General features: G+C 44.7%; 1 protein-coding gene across 1 annotated transcript; it reads right to left on the bottom strand.

The window, feature by feature from the left end:
* Positions 1 to 1,118: 1,118 nt before the first annotated feature.
* SKP1 (S-phase kinase associated protein 1) lies at positions 1,119 to 11,278 on the bottom strand. Its single transcript, XM_074156189.1, has 6 exons — positions 11,173 to 11,278; positions 8,253 to 8,349; positions 5,701 to 5,774; positions 4,399 to 4,542; positions 3,558 to 3,698; positions 1,119 to 2,421 (listed from the first exon to the last, which is right to left on the bottom strand). The coding sequence occupies exons 2-6, from the start codon at positions 8,347 to 8,349 to the stop codon at positions 2,386 to 2,388; spliced, it is 492 nt and encodes a 163-aa protein (XP_074012290.1). The 5' UTR covers positions 11,173 to 11,278; the 3' UTR covers positions 1,119 to 2,385.
* Between the last annotated feature and the right edge of the window lie 5,756 nt (positions 11,279 to 17,034).

Below are 17,034 nucleotides of genomic sequence, written 5' to 3'. Positions count from 1 at the left end.
TAAAAATATATTAAAATATAAAAAGCTATATAAATAGCTTTTAAATATATATAAAATTCTATCTGTATAATATAAAAAGCACCCAGACTAGCTCTTTCTTCCACATGCTACAATCTAGACCTCCACACCTGCACCAGTATCAACAGCCAACTGGTACCACCCCAGAGCTTCAGCAGAAGCTCCACCATTAGAGCATCTGACCACCCACAGTTATGCTTTAGGCAAAATGTTCTAATGATTTCTAATAATTAGCAAGGCTCACCACAGGGTCACAGGTGTGTTTTAGGCAGCTGTGACAAAGCAGAAACAAGGTAATGAGGAAGACAAACTCCATGTCTTTGTCTCTTCCTCAGCCACACCTGAGGCAGCGGCTCTAAAACACAGGTCCCAGTCCCATGACAAGCACCTAAAGGAATTTATATATTTATTTTATATTAAACACAATTACAGCACAGCCTTCTCCATTAGCAACACAGCTCTCCAAGGATGAAACTAGTATATCCTGGAACGCCAACTTCACATACAGATGGATTTATTTCTTGGAAGAATGCAGGATAAACTGAATATTAAACTACAGATACAGCCACAGGAAGAACTGTCATCACTAGATTTTCCCTAGTAGCGCTTTTAAACTGCGGTGTGTTGTTTGCAATACAGGATGCTGGAAAGGCTTCCTCATGTCCCAGTCTACTACTAGAGTATTTTATACCCACTGACAATATAATACCTATGTCATGCCCATATAACATACACACCAGCATAAAAACAGGCCCCGCAACCTCGTGGATAAACAGATGTGAGCAGCAGCTGCCTCCAGAGCATGGGGTTGAACAGTGCCTCAGAGCAAATTGGGAATGCTTTCATTAATGGTTACATCAAAAATTACCTAAAAGCTAGTAAGCCATCAAAAAAATACATCCATCTGGATTGCTTACTTCTTAATTTCCAACTTAATTTGAGGCCTTACCCACTGTGTCCGACTAGTGGCTTGCATCAGTCACTTCACAAAATCTTTACATCTGTTTTATTTCAATTAACTGCTGCCTCGGTGCTATTATTTGTACACTCGGTGATAAGTGACAGTGAGATTGTCTAGTTTGAAATAACTAGAACCAGTTGCAAACCAAAGTTTAAAAGCCCTTTATTAATTCAGAAGTGAAACACTGATATTTAAAGTGAGATAAGTATGTTTATTAAGGTTCGTTCTACTCTAAGGTTTATACAGAGAATGGAATGCAATACAAGCTAAGAGCACACCCCAAAGATCTACCACACAACCACCCCCTACTCCCTATAAGGGAACTGTAAAAAAAAAAAAAAAAATAAAAATCAGAAAACCAGTTACTGTTCAACTAGTTGCAAGTGGCTTTGTCCAAAGAAGTTAAGCTTGATATTGCATTAGCTTTGTATGCAATAATTAAGTCTCTACAAGCTGAAGTATCACGTACAGAGGCGTAAGATTTCCCATGGACACACGAAACCATGTTTTAAAGAGCTACAGCACAAGGGTTGTTTAAAATCGCCTAAAAACAAGCCACTAATGGCATGCACAGGTCAATAATATTAACTTTGGTAATGTCAGTCATTTTTTGGTCAAACCTGGATTCCACTTTTAAAAGTAACATATAAAAACACACCCATCCTGTGCATAAAGCAACACACTTTTGCTACCAACTAGAGGCAGGTCTTCAAGACATGGTTGAACTATTCAAATTTAACTGGCAGGAGCTTGCTTAGTTCTAGATCACATCTTCCACCAGTCTAGAAAGCAAGACTATCAAGACAAGAAAGTGGTCAAATATTTTTTCCTTTTTTTTTTTTTTTTAATGCAGGACAAAAGCCATCTTGGAAGTTATATACCTTTAAGTAACACTAAATTTTCCCCACAATGTATTTGGAAGAAATCCAGTAACTTTTTTCGCACTTTACCTAGTTCCCCAAGACACATTCTAGTTTGTCTTTCTTTCTGAAGCTACCAAATACCCTGTAAACTCAAAGTGTCTTGTTCTTCTTGAGGAAGAAGTCACAGGTGGTTTTATTTACAATGGAGTCAATCCTTAGCATTGTAACTGGACTCAAATGGTTTAAAAGTGTAATGAAAATGATAACCTTAAGTGTTACTTTCCATACAGAATCCACACTTAGTTCAGTTTTATTCGTTGCAGAGTAAAGTAAAAAGACATCCAATTACACTAGTAAAAACTCAGAAGATTTAAATTTGTACTCAAAAAAAAAAAACCCCCACTACACATGCAAAGGGAACAATATCCTGCTAACACAACTTCATTTGCTGCTGCATTTGTCTAATATTAACAATTATGAACAGAGCAGTGCAACTAGTATTTGGAACAATCCTTACAGTGTTCGAGTGTCAGGCACAAAACTTCACTTCTCTTCACACCACTGGTTCTCTTTACGTACCTAAAAAGAACATTTTAACTATTAATACGGCGCAGTGAACTTCCAAAAGTCAGCTGTAAATTCCCATAAGCGTTCAGGATTGCTTATTGCAGGAAGGCATAAATTTGGAAACGGCTTTCATTTTTCATGCAGGGTTTGTAATTAGAAAGTCATCCTCCAAACTGACCTCTGTATCAATACAAACCAAGAAATGTATTTCTCATGCCTAGATTTGATCTAAATTGGGCTAGCTTAGGACTTAGGGTCTTTTTAGTCTGGAGAAGACTGAGGGGGGGATCTGATCAACACCTATAAATACTTAAAGGGTGGGTGTCAAAAGGATGGGGGAGTCTTTTTTCAGTGGTGCCCAGGGACAGGACAAGAGGTAACAGGCACAAACTTGAACATAAGAAGTGCCACCTAAACACGAGGAGGAACTTCTTTGCTTTGAGGGTGGCAGAGCCCTGGAACAGGCTGCCCAGAGAGGTGGTGGAGTCTCCTTCTCTGGAGACATTCAGACCCCACCTGGACACATTCCTGTGCAACCTGCTCTGGGTGGACCTGCTTTGGCAGGGGGGTTGGACCAGATGATCTCCAGAGGTGCCTTCCAACCCCATATCATTCTGTGATTCTGTAAATTGCTTGGTTCCTGACATAGCACTGAAGACAAACCTGAGTGAACAATTCAGTCCCTTTGTATTTTAACGAGGCATCTTGTTCTGATCCTTCCCTACTCTCCCATTTTGCAGTTGGTTTGCTGTTCTCAAGTTCTAAGATCGGTGAGCTTATTACTTAAAGATGAGAATCCAAGCATCTCACCTTTCTAGCCACATGCAGAAATGCATCTTCAACACTTTTACTACAGCCCCAAAACAGCAAACTAAGGCTGCCACAAACAATCCTACATGGGTTTTTTTTACCAAATGCACATTTTAGCTAAGAAATATGCTTTGTTTTGACCTTTGGGGGTAATGGGCTGCAAGCACTGCAGGTACTGAAAGGTCTTCCACCAATTGCAACTCAATTATGAGGAGCTGATGCATTCGTTTACATTTACCCTTAACAAATCTGTTGCATCGCACATTAAATTACAAAGTGCCACACACTAATTCAGCACAAAAAGCCAACTAAATGAAAATTAAACCCAGGTCAAGTACCTGTGCTTCTTCCTCCTCAGTGAAGTCATTCTTAATATTGAATGTCTTGCGAATTTCTTCTGGAGTTTTTCCCTTGATCATGTTTGCAACTGTCTTGCATGTGACATCCAGCAAACCTTTGATGTCCAAGTAATTTGCAGCCTGTAGAAAAGTTTCCAAATGTAAAGCCTCAATATCAATATCCTGCCTCTGTAGATGTACTACCAAAGTTGTGCTTACACTAAAATTATAGAATATTGTAACTGCAAACAAATCATCTATGTTTTGAGAATCTTCTAGCTAGAACCTTGAAGCAACAGTCCCTAAAACTTGCTCATCAGACAGAGGGAAAGTCATTTGTACCATAAAACACACGCCCCAGCTCCTCCTTCTACAAAGGGCTTTCAGAAATCTGCAAACATTCGAGATCTTCAGCACTGAAGTGCTGTTAACTTGCAAAGCAAAACTAGTGTTCTCTCACAGTATCACTTAAGGTATAAATTTTAAGGGTCAAAGCTAGATTTTAATTTGAGTCTGGATCTCCAGAACCCCCTTTTCTAGCAATAAGCCCTCAAGTAAGACTCAAGAGCCACAAAGAATAAAGACAGCTGGAGTGCCCCACACTTGGAGAAGTATATTAATTGATTGATAAATGAGCAAGTACAGATTAATGCCTAGCTTTAGGTTAACAGGCATTCTAACATCAACAATTTCAGCTAGTAGCTGCCAGAACTACTTGCCCTCCTCCCACATCTCCCACCATGAAGACATTTTTCAATAAGCATAAAGATTTTATTTTTATTTATCAAATGCACTAACAGAGGGCACCTCAGACATCGCCTTTACTCCAACTTGAACTTACCAGGATGAGTTCAAAAAGCGTTCCTTGGTCTACCTTCAGAAACTCCTGATCCCACACAGGGATGTCATCTGTTCTTTTTTCTTTGTTCTCATCATCCTCAGGAGGAGGTGGATCATCCTTGTGATGGGTGCACCACTGAATCACCTAATTAGGGAGGTGATATTGAAGTTTTAGCCAAACGATTCTCCCATTAGGCCCCAACTAGGTTAATATTAGAATCCTGTATGATCATGCTCCACTACCCAATATGCTCATCTCCTAACAATTGATCCCCAATCATGAAGTACAACAGTCTTCAAGAATCTCATCTGAGAGAGGAGCTAGTTAATTACTTAAAATCTTAAAAGCCAGCTGCTGGTGTTACAGTTACTCAACCCTGTGCTAACACACCTAAGACCATGCAAAAGGAAATCTAAACCTCATTTTGTGCCATTTAATCTGTTTGCAGAAATAAAATTCTTATTAAGCAGAATGCTACATGGGGGAAGAGCATAGAGTGGTAATAGCTACCAGCAGGACACATCCACCACAGCACAAAGTTCATCTGGCAAAAGTTTGCCTGGTCCTAAATTTGCATTTATTTATTTTAAAACACCACCATCTCATCATGCAGACAATTAAAGGAGCAGGGATCTACCGCAAGTAAAATCCTGTTCTGTTTTGCCAACCCAAGAGACTTCACAAGTTTGAAGTTATTTATGTGTATCGTTCTTTAGGAAATAGGTCCTAACCCTGTATTTACCCCAAAACAGTCCAGTGCTTATTTTGGCACAACACTTTCTACTTCAGAGCAAAAAGCATCTTAGAAGACAGCAACATACTTTTTTTTTTTTGCGGGGGCGGGGGGGTGTGTGTTCTCATTTGACCCAACAATAATCATGGTTTATTACTGAATTTAATAACTCCAAGTGTGCAGAGTGTCTCTTCAGCACTGTAGCTGCCATGAAGGCACAGCTACTGCCAGTCTCACCACCGCCTGTCCCTCATTTGGATCTCATGAACTGCCACCTCAGTTCACAGAATCCAATTAAAATCAGTGCTTTAATACCATGAAATACCAGTGTGCACAGATGTCCAGCACCCCTTCAATACCTTAGGAAGCTCATCTGGCCTCCAGCTGCTGTTCCAGAAGGTCACCCCTGCAGGTCTTCTGCCTTACCCCAGTTCTCAGATACCCCAGATGCCTACACCTCAAACTGCACACGAGAATTATCTTGAATACAACAGTTTATAATATCCAACTCTAACACGAATTTCCTATTTCGTTACTGCCACACAACATTACCACCCTCAGCATCTTACCTTTTTTAAGATGGCTGCATTAACATTTGGAAGAGGGACTGGGTCATCGTCACCTTCATCATCCATTCCCAAATCTAAAAATGGAAAGATGACTCGGCAATTGGCAGGCAAAAAACATTTACTCTTCTCTGAACTGGGCTGCTTTACCAGTTCTCCACTATTTTAACAACCGCTGATTGGACTAGTAGCAAAGGATCTCTAACTGGTAGAGTCGGAAGCTTTTAGAATGTTTCAGTGAGGCTTTGTGGAGCCACGGCTGCATTATTCATCCTAGGTTATGTCAAGTTTAGGCTAAGTAGCTAATAAGGCTGCCTCATCAAACGAGAGCATCAACAAACCATCGGTTAAGCAGTCAGTTACCCTGAGCAGGACTTGCTAGTTCAGCATTCTGGGAAAAAGATACGCTGAAGAATAAGACATATTTATATAATTTTACTGTTTTCAACAGTTCAATCCACAAGTTAAACCAAAGTGTTCCAACTGAGATCTCCCATTCATTTTATTATTAAATAATAACTCGGATCTACTGTGGTAAGGAGAGACAATGCATTTTCCCCTCCATGAGCAGTAAATACTGTAGCCACAGAGATGCCAGTTATCTGGCCTCTGAAGCACTGGTGCCAATTCTTACCAGCTGAAGAAGTTTACACACTAAGCACAAATCCCTCAGTCAAAAAAAGGCATTTATAAAGCATACTTCTGAGACTCCTTGTTTTAAAAGCCTGTCAGCATGCTCAAGACAGGTTTGGATGAAGTTTGTCACTTTGTCCCCTTGATATGATTAAGGAATCCAAAAAAATTGAGAGAATGTAATTAAAATTTGGACTTGATACACAGAACAAATACCACTTCGTCCATCTTTGATTAGAGAATACACAATTTTTTTAGTACACAAATGCTAACAGTTGGATGACACCCCAGCTGTCAAATATTAACATCTTGTAATTAGTTATGTAATTAACTACACAGACCTTCACTCATTATATGCACAGATGAGCCAATTCTACACCACCAAGAAACTTCATATTTAAGAACAGATGACTGTCACACCATCATCACTGATCAAATATGTGCAAAATTAAAACAGCATATACTTCTGTGTTTCAGCAGTCAACTACTGTTATTATTTGGGAGATATTAATTAGTACTACTTGTTTAGAATAACTGACTTCATAGATCCAGGAACTAAAATACTGACATTAAAGGGTACTGGACACTTCAAATGTGTACTTTGAACACGGTGGCAGATATTAGTGTAAGAAGTGACCACCCCAAAACTGTTGGTATGGGGAAATAATTCAAGCAGTATCCCAAACTTAGTCAACTCTGTTCAACTTGTGCCCACCATCTCCAAAACAGCAATTTCGCCTGTTATCAGACAATTGATACTTTATCGGTGGTCCCACAATGCTTGACACAACCCCACCTTTCAGCTCCAACCCAAAACATAGTTTATTAACTGATGCTTAACAAGCTGGGCTGCAAATGCGTTTCATCTGTCTCAGGAGACTGGTTCTCACCCAGATTAGCGAGAGACTAGTTTATGGTGCTTATCTTACAACACTCACCACGTGTAACTTCCCTTTCACCAACACCTGAGTGTCACCAAACACCAGCAGTGACACAGCTTCTGTGAGAGAAAACTGAGAAGAACCAGGCTCCCCAATGTATTCCCACCAAGCGCTGTTTCCTGCTCATGTTACTGGTCATGTTCAATAGCATCTTATTAACAGAATGAAAGCATTCAACGTGTAGATTATTTCAACCTTAATTTTGTTGTTCTTATGTATATAAGGTGTCACAACCAGACAAAGATTTAGACACAAGAACAGCATTTTAACTACATCTACAGAAAGACTTTTTTTCCCCCCCAAGTTAATTCATGAATACACCCAAAAACTGGAAAAAACACAGCAGTAAACAATGAGGATTTGCACTGGAGGGATTAGACACAGTTCCCTCTGTATCCCAGCCATCTGGCACATTTCCCCTCCCCCGCCACGAGTTCTTTTGTTTCAAATTTATGTCAGCAGGAGATCAGAACCAAGTATTTATCCCAAATAATTTAACTGCATCCATAAGCTCACAATATAGGTTTCACTTCAGCTCTTTCTTCATTGCATCAGTTTATGATCTCCCAGGCCGTTTAAAAGATGTTTACATTGTAAGACTGGTTTGTATGATTAAATAAACTTAAGGTTTTAATATTATTAGATGTTCTGTTTGCTTAACTTTTACAAAACTGAAGCGGGCTGCAGGCAAGGCAGTGGGGCGCTGATATTTTACTAGCCTCCCTGGAAGTGCTTGTAACACGAAGACTGAACTTTAAGCTTTTTGCAAGAACACATCCACCCCAAAACAGTTTCAGCTACACCAGCAATTGTTCCAGCTGTTCTGACACATGACAGCGAGTTGCTTCACAGGCCGGGGGAAACCTGTTTCAGCACAGCACCAGTTTGGCTCCTTCGCTTACAGTTGCTGCTCAAGAGGCTTCCGTGAACACACTGCTATCTCTGCACGAGCTAGTCATCCACGAGGCTTCGCGCTCTTACCTTCCAGCATAGTCTTTATAGTTACAGACTGTTTTGCAATTTCAACATCAACTTCAAAGATCTCTCCATCCGAACTCTGCAGTTTAATTGAAGGCATCTACAAGAGAAGGACAGTTATTTCCACACAATATTCAGTAAATGTTACAAGTTTAGCTGACTCGGAGACGTACACTACCCTTTACTATTTATATCGCTTCTTACCAACAGCAGGTAACCCAGTGCCACTCAAAGCACGCTCAGATTATTCGCTGCTCCAATCAGACCTAAATTCATTAATCCTCATGCTTAAGAAACAAGGACTGATGGAAGATTTGATAGAAGCCTAACACCAATTTAAGGGAAGATAACTTTTTTCCTTAAATCTGAAAGCACAGATTACATAGTACTTCTTAGTCAGTGTACACGCTTACTTGTTTTTTGGGGTTGTTTTTTTGTTTTGGTTTTTTTTTTTTGGTTTTTTTTCCCCACAGTGCAACACCAGAGCTATCTTTCAGGAACACTTCCAAAACACTACTTGTCTTCAAATCCAAACAACTCCTACTCACTTTGACTACTCAAATGAAGTCAGATCTCAAAAGCAGTTTTCAAATGATAGCCTCTGGAAGAGAAACACAACACTGAGGCTGGAAGGAACCCCTCTAGGCAGAGTCTAGTCCAGCCTCCCTCCCTCCAAACAGACCAGGTTACTCAGGATCAAAGGATCTTCAGAAAAGTGTTTGGTTTTCTGAAGAGAATAAAAAAAACAATACACCACTATGAGGAAGGCTTTCAGCACTCAATACTACTCTTACACAGTAGGAAGTTAGATCAGCACTTTGTTTGCATTAGGAAAGACTAAGATGACTATGCATTTTAAGAAAGTTTTTCAAACAAACTGTGATAAGACCTACAATAAAAGCAGCAGGCTTCAAAGACATCACTAGCAGACAAATAACCAAACTTTACAAGAATGCATCTTTCCAGATATCTAACAACTCAAACCTAGAAGTAAAGCACTTGATACAGCAACTACTAGGTCACAACTTCCACCTGAAAATACACATGAAGTCTGTTGGGGTATCACTGCACTTGAAGCAACTGTCTTGAAGGACACAATGAACACAACTGCCTGGACACATAAGTTTTATAAATCAGTTATCAATAAACTAGTAGGATTTGTTATAACACGTTCCTTTAACACTCAAAGTATTTGTTAGCAGCAGACCACTGCAACAGTTTTTTTTTTTCCTCAAGTTACCTGCTTAAAGATCTCTAAATCATGTATTTGTAAGTACAGCCTGCAAGGTACTGTAAAGAGAAGCTCCAGAAGCAAAGAATTTCAAAATTATTTCTATTAGTTTTCAAGTGTTCTCCCCCCATCAAACCTAGGAGCTACGTATGCTAGCTCCTTACAGTAGTACTTCAACTACCAAAATTGAATCAGCTGGAGCACTTTCAGCAAAACTTACATTATGCTTTTCTGAACACCTCCTGTGGCTCATCAGCACGGCTGAGCCTGACAGTACTGCAACAAACCCAGTCCAATGGAGACCGGCCAAAGCACGTTAAGCTGCTCACACCAGCCTGAAGTCCTCATTGCTTTAATTTCCATTTGGCAGAGCGAGTAGCTAGTTAATGTTTACACAGTAATGTAACCCTATATGACAGCACTACTTCTAATTAAGATGGGTGTTCTGGAGGGACGCAGTCATGATTGCTCCAAAGATACAAACAGATATATATATATACACACAGAAGAATAAAAGTTCAGATTAAAAATACAGTTCGGAATTGGTAGTTTGAATGATGCTTTAGGGAAAAAAAAAAGTTATCTAGGCATACATTTCTGATTGAATGCATCTGTTCTTGCAGTGATTGCCTGAGAACACTCAAGAACAAACCCTGCTTCAGATGCCAGCCTTCCTGTGCTTGTGCTTACCATTACATAATGCTGCACAACGCAGCCACGGCGACAGGGATGCTGCTGCGAGAACATTTGCATTGAGACCCTTCTATCACCCAAACCCACTTGTATCAAGACCTTTAGGTCACCGTTAAGAGCCTGAATCAGGTAGAATAAAGTTAACCTGCTGCCTTATCCCTAATAAAAAAAAAAATCAGGATTTCATCTAAATTTCATTATTTTTAATACCACAGAGCTCAGCCTCCTGGAAGGAAAAACAAAAAAAGTCATTTTTAGCAAACTGCAATACAGCTCTGGAAATAGACAGGCCTCGAATAGCAACACAACTGGGTGACTAAGCAGACCAGTCTTGAAAGCTCTATTCGACAGCAGCAGAACAGGTTGGGAGCTGCTCAAAAGGCAAACCTGAATTGCAACGGTAATTTGCGTGTACAAGCCTGAAACGCAGAGCTCAGCCATCTAACCCAGCGCTCCCAGGCAACTCCATGCCCTCCCCGAGCTATTCCGGATGGATGCCCGCTCCTTCCTCCTCCGCTCCTCCCTGTCACCCCCTGTAACGCCGCATTTATTTAGTAAGAGTCACACCTGAGCCGCTCTGCTTACTCCAGAGCCCCCCCCTCCCTACGAGGAGAATCTCGGGGTGCCCTGCAGCAGCCCAACAGCCGGAGAAGGCAAATTTGATTTAGCTTTATTTATTCTAAAGGCCGATTTATTTACCAGAGCCCGCAAACGCCGCCTCCTCACACAACCTCCCCCCTCACCTCCCACGGGCGTTCAGCGCCGCGTTACACAGGGCTCAAAACCTCAAACCTGCCCCCTCAGCGACCACCACCGGGGAGCCCCGACCGCCCTCGCCAGGCGGGGCCGGGCTGGGCCGCGGGGCCCGCCGAGCCGAGCGGGCCCCACGGCCCAGCCCGGTCCCACCGTCCAACCCGGCCCCGCCGCCGCCGCCGCCCTCAAGCACCTATCCCGGCCCCGCCGTCACCGGGCGGCCTCCCCCGAGCTCACAGGCCTCACCGTGAGGAGGAGGCGGCGGCGGCGGCGTCCGAGTCGGTGCTGACTGGACTTGGCGGCGGCGGCGCTTGGGGCCCAACTGCGGCGGTGGCTTTATATGGCGGGAAGGACCCGCCTCTCGCTGCCTCGCAACTGCCTGGCTGCCCGCGGCGAACGCCTGATCAAAACAACCACCGCGGTGAGCCCAAACAGCGCGCAGAGAGGCTGACAGTTAACAAAATGGAGCCGCGCCTCCCTTTTCGGGGTGGGAAAAGGGGAAGAAGGGACGAAACGAGGTGGAGGGGAGAAGAGGTGGCCGGTGGGTCTTTCAGGCGCGCCTCGGGCAGCGGAATGGGCGGGGGTGGCGGGCACGGGCCAACGGCTGCGGCGACCCTGAGGGGCCGCCATGGCCTTGGGCCCGGTGCTGAGGGGGGAGCCGCGGCGGCGGCGGGGGAGGACCGGGCCCGGGGGAGGGCGTGAGGGAAACCAGCCACCATGGCGAAGGGTGCCGGTGCGGCCTGGAGTAGCTGGAGGCGGCCCGGTGACGGGAAACAAGCGGGCCGCGGCTGTCATCGTGTGTGCGCTTAAAAACGGTAATTTGGGAGTAAACTGGACTGGTGACGAAAAGCCCACGGTGGGTGTTTTCCTTCTAGCGGGGTTTCACAGGGGAGAAGGGCCAAGGCCCAGGGGGTGCTGGCACCCCCGTGAGGGAAGGGGAGCTGGGTAAGACGCTTGTGGTAGCGTCTGGCATGTAAACACAGGGAAAAGCCATCTTCAGCGGCTGCTCAGGCAGCAGAGAACGTTTTAGCTGAAAAACTACACTGAAAAACTGGCTACTTTCAAATTGTCACAGCAAGAGGTTGTTCTCCTCGAGCAGCAGTACAGCTCAGGGCATTTCACAGTGCTAGAAGTGGATTTAGGTCTAACTGGCAATCACTGAACATCTACCCAGGTTCCCACCAGGAATTCCAGGCAGCTTCCAGAGCACTTTGAAGCTTCTCCAGACACCAGCTGCGCAAGGAGTCACCAGGCCAGAGGAGGGGACTAGGAGCTAGGAACCACCAAAATGTAGCTAAAACAGCGTGGTGTTAGCAAACCACCCACCTGAGCAGTGTACTCCAGCACAGGTAACACCTCCTGAAAGGTCAAGAGTATATGCTAGGTAGTGACAGGCATTAAGTTTCCAGAAAAAGAGAGATTTGGAGGGTTTTGCTCGGTGAGGAAGGCAGACCAGGGTAGGAGTCCACCAAAGGAACCGTGAGGTGTCCGTGGCACTGCATTGTGCTGTCACACACAGCACTCGTTCCACACTACGCTGTTGAGCCCGGTTTTGCATCGGCTGTCCATGGCAAAGTGGCTTTTAAGTAGTTAAGATATTTACACAGTGACAAGCCAGGATTATGACAATCTGCTTTACTTCAAATCTTAATTCAAAATGCTTTTAGACCCGGAGTATGTTTTTGCAGCCCCTCAATTTGGACATAGCCAGGCTACCTGTAGGCAGAGCGGTTCCTGCAGCAGTTGTACTGCAGAGCACAAGTACAGCGTTTAAGGCACAGCTTTCGCTTTCCTGAGCTGTTTGTTCACCATTCATTGGGACCCAACTGTCATAGAATTGATCACAGAATTGTCTGGGTTGGAAGGGACCTTTAGGTTCATCTAGTCCAACCATCAACCTAACTCTGATAAAAACCATCACTAAACCATGTCTCTAAGCACTATGTCAGCCTGTCTTTTAAATACCTCCAGGGATGGTGCCTCAACCCCTTCCCTGGGCAGCCCATTCCAAGGCTTAATAACCCTTTCCGTGTCAAAATTGTTCCTAATATCCAATCTGAACCTCCCCTGGTGCAACTTGAGGCCGTTTCCTCTTGTCCCATTGCCTGTTCCTTGGGAGAAGAGAACAACCCCCCTGGCTACACCCTCCTTTCAGGGAGTTGTAGAGAGCGAGAAGGTCTCCCCTCAGCCTCCTTTTCTCCAGGCTGAACACCCCCAGCTCCCTCAACTGCTTCTCACAAGACTTGTGCTCCAGACCCCTCACCAGCTCCATTGTCCTTCTCTAGACCCGCTCCAGCACCTCAATGTCTTTTTTGTGGTAAGGGGCCCAAATAATATCTTTTATATATATACATATATATCTCACATACAAGTGTGTGTGAAGCATCCAAACTATGCCTAAAATGACCTTTTGATTGTACCATCATCACATTTACCTCTTTAATCACTCCATCATCTCATACTCCAATGCTGAAAACCATGTTCACCGCACTAAAAAAATAAACAACGCTGCCTTTATTTTCCTTAAATGTTTTCTTTTTTCAAATTGATATTAGAGTTGTTAGTTGTTGATATTAGAGATGTTGGAGGATGAGCCGATGACAGAAGGCGGTCTGAGGAAAACACATCTGCAAATCCTAAATCCCCTTTCCTGATGTTGCAGAAGACCGTGGTTTGTGATTTGGCCAGTGATCAGCGAGGAGAGGCTGCAAATCAGGCTGGGCAGAGGGGGATGGGGCTTGCTCTCTGCACAAGACAAATCTAATAAAATCTAGGAACAGGCAGAAAGCTAAATTTCGTGCTTAATTACGGTCTGTGTATGAATTTAATTCAGAGCGATGCTACTGGATGAGCTTTATACTTGACCGAAGGAGAAAATTCAGTCCAGGGTGGACTTTGAATTTAGCCGTCGAATTAGAAGTCTGGGAAAGTTAAAACAACAAAAACACCCCACACCCAAGAAAAAAAAAAGTGGCAGATGGCTGTCACAGATATTCTATAATCGCACGATGGCCGCCTCCCACCGTGCCCTACATATCGTACAATGACCCTCCCCAGCTGGCCCAGATGCTTTCTCTTATCTGTGCTGAAAAAAACAGCTGCGGCGGCGGCGATAGCCCGAATCCTGCGAGTAAGTCAGCATTAATCACACAAAAGACTCATCCCTCCACTAAAGCTGCAAGGCAAAGAACGAGATTTTTCAAAAAAAGGAGTGGCCCATTTTCAATGTGTCACGCACATTGGTAATTATCGCAATGCAAATAATCCTAAACCCAAGCCGTAAGGAGAATTGCTCCGTTTATCAGCCACAGATAAATTACAATTAAAGGCTTTTTATCCCCGAGAACCCAGCAGAGGAAGGGAGAAGCTGAACGAAGGGGGAAGCGGAACGCTAAAGCAAATACCTGGAAAGATTGGAGCAACCGAGATCAGCGCAAGCTTGATTTAACACTTCCCAGACCCAGAAGAGCTCTGACCTACATACTTGCAGCATCCCGGGGTGAAGGCAGCCCAACCGCAGGGAAAAGGGGATTTTCGCAGGCTGAGCATTCGGGAGCAGCCTCCCGGACACAGCACTGCATCCGCTCACAGCCTGGGAGTCTCTTCCCGGCTATTTCTCTCAGGCAAAATCCCTCAGAACACCTCACGTTCTCCGCTTTTACAGAATAACTGGGGGTTTGTGCTGCTGCTGATGTTCTACAGACCATGGAGATAACGCACTGATTATTTTTCAATACCACAAGCGTGTCGTGTTATTGGCAAAGCCTAATGAGAACCAGGCTCGGGAGATCTCCGCTTTGCTCCTTCAACATGTCAGGAAACTTAAGACTCATTTAGGCTGGAAAAGACCTTTAAGATCATCGTGTCCAAGCGTAAACTTCACTGAACCGCAGGGAAGGGGGCTGGACTCCAGGGTCCCCAGGGCAGAGCTGCTCCAGCAGAGAAAGCCGGGAAGGATTTGTTGGAAAGCGAGATGCGAACATCCAACCTCAACAAGAACCTTGTCTACACGTAGGGGCGGATGAGACTTGCTGCAAAAGTCCTCCTTTTTATTTCAGGAATACAAAAGACCGTTTAAAAAAAAATGTTCCCAAACAGCCACATCAACAAGGGAACAAACTTAGAACTGGCTGGATTGGGGTAAAAACTAGAAAACATTGGAATTATTCACGTGAGATAGATCATAGAAAGACGTTGCTGAGCTCCAAGGTCAGTGCCGCTGCTGCTTAAAGCAATCTTGCAACAACGCAGCAGCAGAGGAGGAAAATTCTGGGTTCTCAGAACAACCCTGGAAAAAGCTAATCATTGTATTTCCCCTTCACCCAAACCTGTGTCACGGGAGCATCCTTGGGAAGGGGCTGCTTGTTGTCCCAGCTGTACCCCAGCAGCGCAGGAAGGTGGTGGCAGAGCCCTCTGGCTGGATGACAGTCCCATTAACACTGATGGACCAACAAAACCCAGTAACCAAATCCTGCCAAGCGGACACCTTTTTTCCCTTTTTTTTTTTTTTTTCCCTTTATCAGCTTCTATTTCTTTTTCTAACAACGCTCCTATTCCCCTTACATAACTACAGGGATTCGAGCTAGTTTAGACTAAAGATAGGGGGGGGGAAAAAAAGGTTAAAAATAGAAACACACCTACCTCAAACGTATTTGCAGCATCTCCATCCTAACCTCATCCTCCCTCCACCTCCACACCCTTCAACAGACCGATTTTTGCACCAGTTCTGCCCCAGCATCCTCCTCCCCAGCCCGGGAGGATCTGAGCGCGGTTCCTCTGCTGGGGGACATGCTGCCTGGTGGGAGTCACCCACCTCCAGCCTCTTGAGGCTGCCAAAGTGCGGAGAGGGTGAACCCGAGCCTTGCCATGGGCAAGCGGCTCCCCGGCCCCGGCACACGGGGGACACGCGGGACGTGGCCACGCGGTGGCGCCGGGGCTCGCTCCAAGGGACCGGGAGGGCGGTCAGCAAGGAGCATCCCTGAAGAGATGTGCTCCTATGGATTCCATGAACTGAGCAGCAATCAGAGAACGGTTTGGGTTAGAAGGGACCTTAAAGATCATCCAGTGCCACCCCCTGCCCTGCGCAGGGACACCTCCCACCAGACCAGGTTGCTCAAAGCCCTGTTCAACTTGGCCTTGAACCCCTCCAGGGATGGGGCAGCCACAGCTTCTCTGGGCAACCTGGGCCAGGCTCTCACCACCCTCACAGCAAAGTCTTCCTAATCTCTAATCTAAATCTCCCCTCTTTCAGTTTAAAACCGTTCCCCCTCATCCTATGGCTCCCCTCCCTGATCAAGAGTCCCTCCCCAGCTTTCCTGGAGCCTCTTTAGGGACTGGAAGCCCCTTTAGGTACTTGGGGTTGCCCCAACCCACAGGCAGGACCCTGCACTCGGCCTTGTTGAACCTCATGAGGTTCTCACGGTCCCACCTCTCCATGCCCCTCTGGATGGCAAATAATAGACTTGCTTTAAATGGTCTTACGAAAGACTCTAAGGGCCTTATTACAAAATTTTGAATATCCTTGATAACCAAGCGTGAGAGTAAGTGAATCAGGTTGCCTTTAAAGGGTTGCCAGGCCGTCTTCAACCTTGGAGCTGTTCAAAGTCCAAAAAGCAGATTATTCTGGGCTGGTTCTGACACCACAGATGATAAAAAGCAGTTACTTTGAGGTTTCAAAGTCCATGGGAATAAATATAGTGTGTTTCAGAAGTCAGGCTCATTCAAAGCATTTTTAAAAGAGATTGCAGAAAAAAAAAAAAAAAAAAAAGGACATTCCAGTGACATTTGGGGATGACTGAGCTAAAGCTTAAGATAAACTCATTGACAGACACAAGGCAGAGCCACCACCTTTCTCTCAGAAGGGGAAGAGAGGAGATTCCCAGGGAGCTGCAGCACCCCCCTTTCCCAGGCAGGGGTCCCCGCTTGGGCAGTGCGTTGTGTTCCTCTTCCCCGAGGACAGACACAGCAGGGGAAAAGGAGAGAAGCTGCAAACTGGGTCAAGCATGGAACCAGCACTGTAGTATCCCCTCGGACACAGCTCTGCCAGCCCCCCCCTCCCCCCTTTTTCTTTATATAAAGGGACAGAAGAGAGCACTCATTGGCCACTCC

The sequence above is a fragment of the Numenius arquata genome, chromosome 11 (genome assembly GCF_964106895.1).
Source record: "Numenius arquata chromosome 11, bNumArq3.hap1.1, whole genome shotgun sequence".
Classification (NCBI taxonomy): domain Eukaryota; kingdom Metazoa; phylum Chordata; class Aves; order Charadriiformes; family Scolopacidae; genus Numenius; species Numenius arquata.
Note: the sequence above shows the minus strand (reverse complement) of the source record. Positions and strands in the feature narration are given on the sequence as shown.